This window comes from Bos mutus, chromosome 4 (genome assembly GCF_027580195.1).
Source record: "Bos mutus isolate GX-2022 chromosome 4, NWIPB_WYAK_1.1, whole genome shotgun sequence".
Classification (NCBI taxonomy): domain Eukaryota; kingdom Metazoa; phylum Chordata; class Mammalia; order Artiodactyla; family Bovidae; genus Bos; species Bos mutus.
In genome coordinates, this window is record NC_091620.1 from 21,473,657 (window position 1) to 21,483,133 (window position 9,477).

At 44.9% G+C, this 9,477-nt stretch overlaps 1 protein-coding gene across 1 annotated transcript in view; it reads left to right on the forward strand.

Annotated features, from left to right (window-relative positions):
- KIAA1549 (KIAA1549 ortholog) overlaps positions 1 to 8,232 on the forward strand; it is a 126,329-nt gene extending 118,097 nt beyond the window's left edge. Inside the window, exons 19-20 of the mRNA XM_070369200.1 lie at positions 5 to 150; positions 2,264 to 8,232. Of these exons, the coding sequence (XP_070225301.1) occupies positions 5 to 150; positions 2,264 to 2,515 (398 nt within the window). The 3' untranslated portion in view covers positions 2,516 to 8,232. The remainder of the gene's footprint in view (positions 1 to 4; positions 151 to 2,263) is intronic.
- The last annotated feature ends 1,245 nt before the right edge of the window (positions 8,233 to 9,477 follow it).

A 9,477-nucleotide genomic window follows, 5' to 3' on the forward strand; every position in this document is an offset into this window, starting at 1 on the left:
CCAGGCTCTCAGATCCAGCACCTGACGCAGGTGGGAATCGCCAGCAGAATCGGAGCTCAGCCAGTGGAAATCCCACCCAGCAGAGGCGGCCAGTATGGGGGGCCAAGTTGGCCTGCCTATGGGGAGGACGAAGCTGGCCGGAGAGAGGCTGTGAGTATCTTGTGTTGGGATCATCGCTGAGAATTCAGACACGATGGATATGGATTTCAGTTTTATAAGATGAAAAGAGCTATGGGGACGAATGATGTGAAGGTTGCATAATAGTGTGAATGTATTTAAAACCACTTAAGCATGGTTCAAATGGTAAATGGTATAGCTGCTGCTGCTTCTGCGTGGGAGATCTCGCTTTAAAACCTGCATGAAGTTTTAAGCTCCGTCACTTTTTTCCTCCTTGAGTGTATTTTTCTTTTCACACAGTCATGCATGCATGCCAAGTTGCTTCAGTTGTGTCCGACTCTTTGTGATCTTATGGACTGTTGCCCGCCAGGCTCCACTGTTCATGGGATTCTCCAAGCAAGAATACTGGAGTGGGTTGCCATTTCCTCCTCTAGGGGATCTTCCCGACTCAGGGGTTGAACTTGGGTCAACTTGGTTAAACTTGGATTGACGTGAGTTCGATCCCTGGGTCAGGAAGATCCCCTGGAGTAGGAAATGGCACCCTACTCCAGTATTCTTGCCTGGAGAATCCCATGGACAGAGGAGCCTGGTGGGCTACAGTCTATGGGGTCCCAAGAGTTGGACATGACTGAAGAGACGTGCATGCATGCGTTACAGTCTCAGGTCTGCACTTTACCTTTGCTGACGTTTTGCTTTTTCTGTGCCTGGCTTAGTTTCCTGAGTTGTTTTGGGTTTTCCCATCAAATCCAATGTGCACTTTTTGAGGGCCTCTTGGTCACAGTTTGCAGAAGTGAAATGTGGAAGTTATTCCAGGGCTCAAATGTCCTGTTTACCAGGCTATCGAGTTGCTCTTACCACAAGTGAAATCACAGATGTAGTATGTGTATGTGTGTATAAAGAGATTTTTTTTTCACTGAAAAAATACGAAAAAAAATCACTGAAAAGTATAATTCTTATCAAAGGAATGCCCAGTTAATCCATATTTTGCCAATGTCAGCAAAGCTAGTGTATGCTTTTGTGCAGATAGCTTAAAAAAAAAAAAAGCTGTGCAGAGCACTGACACATAGACACACAGACAGACAGATAGGATGGAAGATGACTTTGTGATCTTGTTGCCGTTCCACGGGCCCCATATGTGTTCTCATCACCCCTTCCTTGGGTTCCAGACTCAGAGCAAAGGCAGTTGCTCTTCCCATCAGTCTATCTGCCAGTTTCTGCTTATCCCTCTGAGCAGACATCCTTATCAGACCTTGCCCTCTCTGGGATGCTCCAGCCTCCCTCCCGGTCCAGCTCTTCAGGGCCCTTCCTGGCTCCCCAGTGGCCCACTCTCCTTCCACACATGGCAGCACAGGGATTAGCCAGTGGGGCCAACTGCACGTTCATTCTTTCTGTCTTTAATCAAGTGTGTATAGTTCAATTCAGTTCAGGTCAGTCCCTCAGTCGTGTCCGACTCTTCGTGACCCCATGAATCGCAGGACGCCAGGCCTCCCTGTCCATCACCAACTCCCTGAGTTCACCCAGACTCACGTCCATCGAGTCAGTGATGCCATCCAGCCATCTCATCCTCTGTTGTCCCCTTCTCCTCCTGCCCCCAATCCCTCCCAGCATCAGAGTCTTTTCCAATGAGTCAACTTTTCGCATGAGGTGGCCAAAGTACTGGAGTTTCAGCTTCAGCATCATTCCCTCCAAAGAAATCCCAGGGCTGATCTCCTTCAGAATGGACTGGTTGGATCTCCTTGCAGTCCAAGGGACTCTTAAGAGTCTTCTCCAGCACCACAGTTCAAAAGCATCAATTCTTCAGCTCTCAGCCTTCTTCACAGTCCAACTCTCACATCCATACATGACCACAGGAAAAACCATAGCCTTGACTAGACAGACCTTTGTTGGCAAAGTAATGTCTCTGCTTCTCAATATGCTATCTAGGTTGGTCATAACTTTTGTTTCAAGGAGTAAGCGTCTTTTTTAAATTAAGTTCAGGGGCTTCTTTATTGGACTACTTTCCCTTGCACAATTTCTCCGCAGTTACGTCTTTGCGTTCTGGTGGTGGGAGGCTGAGTTGTTGGTTGGGAGGTGGGTGGAGAGCGTTGGATGCCAGTTTGCCTCTGATCTTCCCTCCTGTTTTCCTGTGTTTGCTGTGGTTTTTCAGACACACGTGCTCGGACATCAGGAGTATTCATCACCACTGTTCCAGGTGCCAAGGACTTCAGGCCGGGAGCCCTCAGCTCCTCCCGGGAACCTCCCTCACAGGGGGCTGCCGGGTGCTGGATTGGCCTACCCCACCAGCTCCACGGAAGACCTCCAGCCCAGCCACTCCTCAGCCTCTCTCATCAAAGCGATCCGCGAGGAGCTCCTCCGGCTCTCGCAGAAGCAGACCGCCGTGCAGAACTTCCACAGCTGATCAGCCTCACCTTGCACATTTGCCAAGTATCTGCTTCCTGTGGAAGCAAGACTAAAAGGAAGTCAACTGAGCAGGTGTTTTTAATAGAAGGAGCATCTCCAGGGCGAGGGGCCCAACTAAGGGAACAGGTTGCAATTTTAGAAAATGCCCCAAGTCACGTGACAGCCCATGATGCTTTTCATATGTTGGCAGTTTTGTGACCACCTAGGTTCAGTTGAAATTTATGTACTTTTGGCCAAAAGCCAGCAGCACTTCACAAAAGACCAACCACAATTCTAAGCTAATGAAATTCCTAAGTTAGTCTCTTTTTTTTTTTTTTTTTTTAAGGTGAAAGATGAAAATGTGTAGATGGTGTAGGGATTAAAGGAACCTAGTATTTCCGTGGGAAGATGTGACTCAGACTGGTTTGTACGATGAACCTGCTGCTTTGTTTTCTGAGAAAAGAGTTTTGAAGACATTTTATTAACTGCTTGATTTTCACCCTCTTTTTCCTCCTTAGGAACTTCTTTTAATAGTAATATTAACAACATGAATACTAAGACTGTTTGGGAATTTAAAAAGCTACTAGTGAGAAACCAAATGATAGATTGTAGAGCCTGATGATTCAAAACGAAGCCATCAACTGCATTTTCCTTCTTCTGGTGCTACAGCTCCAAGAGCCCCTTCACCTTGTCTGTGAAATGCAACTTTGGCTTTCTCAATGGAAGAACATGTGGAAGGTTTCATTTTGTTCTAGAAAGAGGAGGGAAAAAGCCTCTCCACATAGGAAAAGCTTAATATTTATTTGGTTATTCAAAGTACATATCAAAGTTTAGATTTACACTCTTTAATTGTATTTGCCATTTGTTGATTGGCAGAGGTAACTGCCTATTGCATTTCATCTGAGTACATCTTCATCAAGGCCAGTCCTATCGAATGAGGCTTTGAGGAGGCCCCGACGAATCCTGGCACTTTGCTGATACGTTGCTCCCAACTTTGAATGAGGAATCTTACATAAGCAAAAATGCTTTGTCACAGTTCCTAGGACCACCGAATGGTTAGTTATTTGTGAATGCATCTGTGGTAATCGCATTCCCTATGTTCGAGACCTGGAAATGAGTTCTGTTGAGCCTCTTTGTAATGAGCCAAGAAAGGAAAGAGGAGCTTTGAGACCACGAGGGAGAAAGAGTTGCTCCTAATTTCTGATTTCATTGTGTATAACTGTGCTGAGTGACTGTTGAAACCCCCTTTGGGCCTGACGGAGGGGTCCTCTCACTTGAGATTGCCTCCTGAAGGGACTATCTCTCCACCTCCCGAAGTGGAGTGAGGACTAGAGTAACAAGGGCTGTTCTGTTTTCTGGGACCTGAGTGAAATGAAGAAGAACAGATGCAGATAACACTTTGCCATGAATCCTTTTTTATTAGCTCAATTAATATCTTTAATTAAACAACATATACACAGGCAGAATCTGGGGCTCTGACTAATCAAAATCTCTGTATCTGTGTCAGATTTTAAGAATCCCAAAGCAGCTAAAATAGTTCCCCAAAGTGTAACCATTGGGCTCCAGTGTTATGTTTCTGCCCTTCCTGCATTAAGCCTGTTATGTAGACTCGTCTCACAATCCAGGGAGAGTCAGTTCTGGGAAATTAAAATGTAGGCATTTTTTATCTTTATGCCTCTGAAACAGGAGAGGTGAGAAGGATGTCTGTTGAGAATATGAAATAAAGTAATGGGAGCTCCTTTTCAGGTACCCTTCCTGGGCTCCAAAGAGCAGGGGAGAGAGGACCCTCATATGGGCTTGATCTCTTACCTCTCAGTCTTGATTTAATACCAGACTTGCCCAGAGTGGAGGGGTCTCTTTGCCTGTCATTCAGAAATACCAGGATCCTGAATGTGTAAGGAAGAATTTCAGAGATTCTTGCAGATTTTTATTTCGGACACCTTTTGGCAACTTCAGATTGAGGGCCAGCTGATAGCCCCTCCCCTCCCATCCTGCTCAGTATCCTAAGTGTTCACACTTGGAGTGTACAAATGTGGTTACCTCCTTAGCACGCGGCAGAAATGGGCCTCTGTTTTAAATGGGGCTGCGACAGCAGTTTTGATGCCTTTCAAACTAGCAAAACGGGATTCTGTCTCTATTTTTCTTCTTAGAAGGGATATACTTTTAAACCAACGTCAAGACCAAAGATGACATGTAACATAAATGGTGGTATGTGGTGGGTGTGAGCAGACCGGTGAGATCCCCAGCACTCTTGCGTTGGTTGTAAAGCACACTCAGTTTGCACTCAGTTTTACCGTCAACTGACCCAGAACATACCAGCTGTCGTGGGAACACCATCCCGAGTGGGGCTTCAGACACTCAGTGAATGGAATCTACTTAAACGAGAGGTCCTCATGACAGTTGTGTGGCTTTGGCGTTCCATTTATTGAAACACTGCAAAATGAAAACTGAAATTTTATGTCTATTCTTTTTTTCTGATTTTAAAAGTTCTCATGGTAATAGCAAGAGCTATACATTTGAGTCAGAGTTTTAGAGGAGACTGTTTGTTGAAATGATCATTTTCAGATTCTGCACAGTCACTGCCCGGCTGTGTCAGGCCCCTTGTCTGAGCCTCACTCTCCCCATCAGCCACGTGAGAACGGGCCTCCCCCGCCCCGGATTTCTCATTGCAAGGATCAGGTGTGGTCATGTGGGCAGACATCCCTTGAGGAGGGAGCACAACGCACTGAGAATGTGGGCTGTCTGTGTGATGGTGCTGGGATGGACCGTCTGATCTGCGGTGACCTCCCAGTGAGTGAGTTCACGTGGAGGAAACCAGAGCAACACCAGAGGCCCCGTGGGACTCCACTTCCTCCCTCCCGATTTGCTTTCAATTCACTTCCTTCACCATTAACTTTCAGTTCTCATGCATTGTTCGGATTTTCTGCTGTTTCTGGCACCAAACACGAGCCCTGCCTTCTGAGATCTTAGGATCTGAATCAGACAACACCCTCTGGTGTAAAAGATGGAAGAGATGGAAAAATAACATGGTTTAAACATCAGTAAAATGCACCCAAGTACACAAGTACATTGGAAGGAGGAATGGAACTTACACGTTTGGAAAACAGTGGGGTCTTGGGGAGAACTCAACATCAGAAGCCACGGAAGACAAGAGCTTCCCAGGCACATGGTGAGATGGTGTGGGAAGAGCTGAGAGTGGGCCTGGGGAAGGATGGAGAAAGTGGTGAAGCTGCTGTTGAAAATAACCTTGAACCTGTTCTCCAATACGGAGACCAAATCCCTAACTGCACCATCAAAGGAGTTTTGTAAAGAGGAAGAAGTGAGGGTCTGAGGAAACGTCTGCAAGAACCCAACAAGAAAATGACCAGGCCTGGGAGGAGGTCTGCGGAGGAGCACGTCTGTCCTAGAGGGGACGGGGGAGTCCCAGAACTGCCAGAGGGCCAGTGTCAAGTGTGAAAGACGTCTGCCGAGGTCTGCTGCTAAGCGCAGATCTCAAGGGTCCGTCATTCAGCCGCATTTGATCCTTTGTGGAGCGCAATGGGTTATAAGTAAATATATTTGACTTTACAGCTACCTACACCTTTTCCTCCAAATTGTATTTAATTTCAGAGCGTCTTTTCATTTTGGTCATATGTGGCTTTTGAGCTGCAGACTAAGCCAGTTTCTGCCAACCACGATTTTTCAGGGCATGAGGCCTGTGATGCAGGGCACAGGTGAAGGGACGCCTGGAGGCTGCGGGCTGAAACAGGTAATCCTGTGCTTTACGAGCCTCCCATTGAACTGTGTGCAGGGTCAGTGTTCACTGCGTTTGCACAACTTAGTGCTCCAGTGACCAAACCAACCACTCGGACACAGATTGGCATTTGTAGTTAATTCAGGAGTTAATCATTAAATACATCTCTCTCTCCCTTTCCTGTGAGCTTCCTAGACATGAATTAATTTGCTGATTGGAAGGAGAGCTGGTGAAAGGTTCTGGGTGGGTGGGGAGGGGGTTCCAGTCTTCAGTACCACACACACTGTAGCTGTAGATGTTTTAGCCATTTCATTTCTACCTCCAGAGCAGGTCCCCAAAGCCAGACTCCAGAGCCCACCTAAGCCACCTTTGTTCCAGGCAGGAGCGTGAGGAAGTCCACTTCTGCACCTGCAAGGAGACCATTTGAACACAAAGCTTGTTTTTATGGGATGGTAAACTGAACTTCATTTTTACATTTAATCCGACACCGTCACGGATATTCTTACAACAGGTGAGGGGGGTTTCCATCAACAGCTGCTGTAACACACTCATACACTGTGTTAGGCTCACACTTGTGACCTAGTGAACAGGGAGTGTGTGCATTTCAGGTTTCTTTTGATACCCTTGGAGGTGATTTGCGGTGTTTAAGAGGTGTTTAAGATTCGTTTCTCTAATTTTATGAAAAAGACTTGAAAACTGAAACCTCACGGTACGATCCTAATTCCATGCTGTGCGTGTAACAGTACACTTGACAATTTATCTTAACACGCCAGCAGCGTTGACATTTAGCAAAAGAGTATCAAATGCCTTGGAAACATGAAACAAAGTTGGGAACCAGCAAGCAAGTGAAAGAAGGAAGGAATGTCACCCTCTGAGACACCCTTCTTGAAATTACTTTCCCACAGGGTAGATCATCATGCATTCTGCTTTTCCTTCTTTCTGCGGGTTTTTCTGCTCTGGGGCCACTTCACATTTAAAGAAAGAGTGGATAAATAAAAGGGACAAAGAGAAAAATTGAAGTGATTTAGGTCTCACGATCCCTGATTCCACGGAATCTTTCCGGACAACTTGGAACGTCATGAATGCCCCTTCTCATGTCCACCAGGTTTCCAGCGTTCATCACTTGACTCCTTGAGTGTGCAAGGTTGGAATAGTGCCGGGTCAGCTTCTAGCCAGGCTCCCTGTACTGTTCTGCAAATGTGGGGAAGGAGGAGGGGGCCCTAGGGGAACAGAGGCAAACCAGTGGGCTCGGTTGCTCTAAGCAGCAGAGGGTTAATTTCAGAAAAGGGGAGTAGAAACTCTCCACTTTGCCTTCCTCCAGGGCATGGTCTAGGGAGCGTTGGAGGTGGGGTGAATTGCACCCTTCCAGGACAGGCTGTCAAACCGAGCGCTCTGGTGTGCCCACTGGCCACCTCCGACTTTGTTAAGGTCCATGTTCTTCTGAGTTCCTGCACTCTCATTCCTAGATTATGAGTGTTAATGTACGAAAAAATGCAGAGTAAATTGAGGCCACTCGTGGCATCAATCCTGCAGCTTTGAACTTGACAATCATGGTTTGCTGGTCTCAAATGGGCCCTTAAATTTCAGTATGGGTAAATGATTTAGTAATCAAGCTCTCTCTTCTCTTTGCTGGTTATGTTTCTTACCTTCAATTAGCTGCACTGTTTTCTAATGTGCTGTAGAGTTTTTGAAATAATTTATGCAAGTGTTTGGTTTCCATGTTTACAATTTATACAGCTTTCCTAGCATTTTAAATGGAAATGTCAATAAATGCTCTGAATTGGTGTCAAGTGATATTTTCTGTTTATTTCCTTTGCAACATGATAGTTCTCTCATGTGCAAAATGTGAAAGTTGAATGCAGTGTTTCTTGTTCTCTGATTTTTGTGTCCGTCGTGAGAACACCTGATGCTTTCATTTTCCAAGGAATTAAGTTGAAAGTAGTCTATTCAGTGCATGGAATTTGCAGAATTGTTGTCACTCAAGGTGGTTGGCGCCACTCCTTTCAACTCACTGTTTTGCTTTACAGGCTCTCCACTAATCAAATTGATGCTTCCACTAAGAGCAGATTCATTTTGGAATTAAAAGATTAGGACTATAATCTAGAAAGATAACTGAGAAGATCCTATGCAAACTTGAAGGGTAATAGGATAAACCTGGAGTTGTTTACGAAACTCAAGAAAATAAAAACCCCTTGAAACTGAGAAAAGCAAGAGGAACTGCAAAACACAGAGGAACTCAACAAAGGAATGAAATGTGGAAACCTGCATAGGATTCTGGACAACAAAAAAGGTTATCAGTGGGAAAAAATGATGAAATCTAAATACAGCCTACAGTGTAGTTAGCAGTATTGTACAGAGTTTCCTTTATTGGTTTTGCTAACTTTAGTATTAGGGGAAGCTATGGAAAAGGTATACAGAAACACTCTATTTTTGCAATTTTTCTCTAAAGTTAATTGAAATTTTAAAAACTAATCTGGTACAGATAAAGCCCAAAGGTCCTCGCAGAGACTATTAAGAGTCTGCCCTGGGCATCCATGACCCACAACTTGCCTTGCTTCTCAAGGCAGTCAGCTCCTGGTGAAGTGGAAACCACAGTTAATGATTGCAAGTCTTGGCAGAAAATAAGGCTTCATGACGGAGAGTTCACAGGATCAACCAAAAGGAGAATTTGAGCTTAAAAATTGGAGGGAGTAGACCACTATGAAGAAAGTTTACAGAGCTTAAAAAAAACTAGTAAACAGAAAGACAGGATATCAGGAAAGTTTAAACACACTGACAAAACTGAAAATCCATGAAAGAAAAATAAAGGGATTAAAAAAAATACATATATACACACTGGTTAAGATATGCCAATATTTTAGACATACCTGAAGAAATAAATGTGATAGTTTTAAGATACTTTTATGTTCTTTTTTAATCAATATTGTATTGGATTGAAAGTAGCTCAGTCATGTCCGACTCTTTGCAACCCCATGGACTATATACAGTCCATGGAATTCTCCAGGCCAGAATACTGGAATGGGTAGCCTATCCCTTCTCCAGCGGATCTTCCTGACCCAGGAATCGAATTGGGGTCTCCTGCTGTGCAGGTGGATTCTTTACCAACTGAGCTATCAGGAAAGCCCTGATATACTTCAGATTAAAACCAGGGGACTACCTGGCACACCCTGTTCCCCTAGGAGATTTCACATGCTCTGATTGTAAAAAGATTCAAAATAGTAGAACAGGGAATTAGGAGAAGCAGCTAA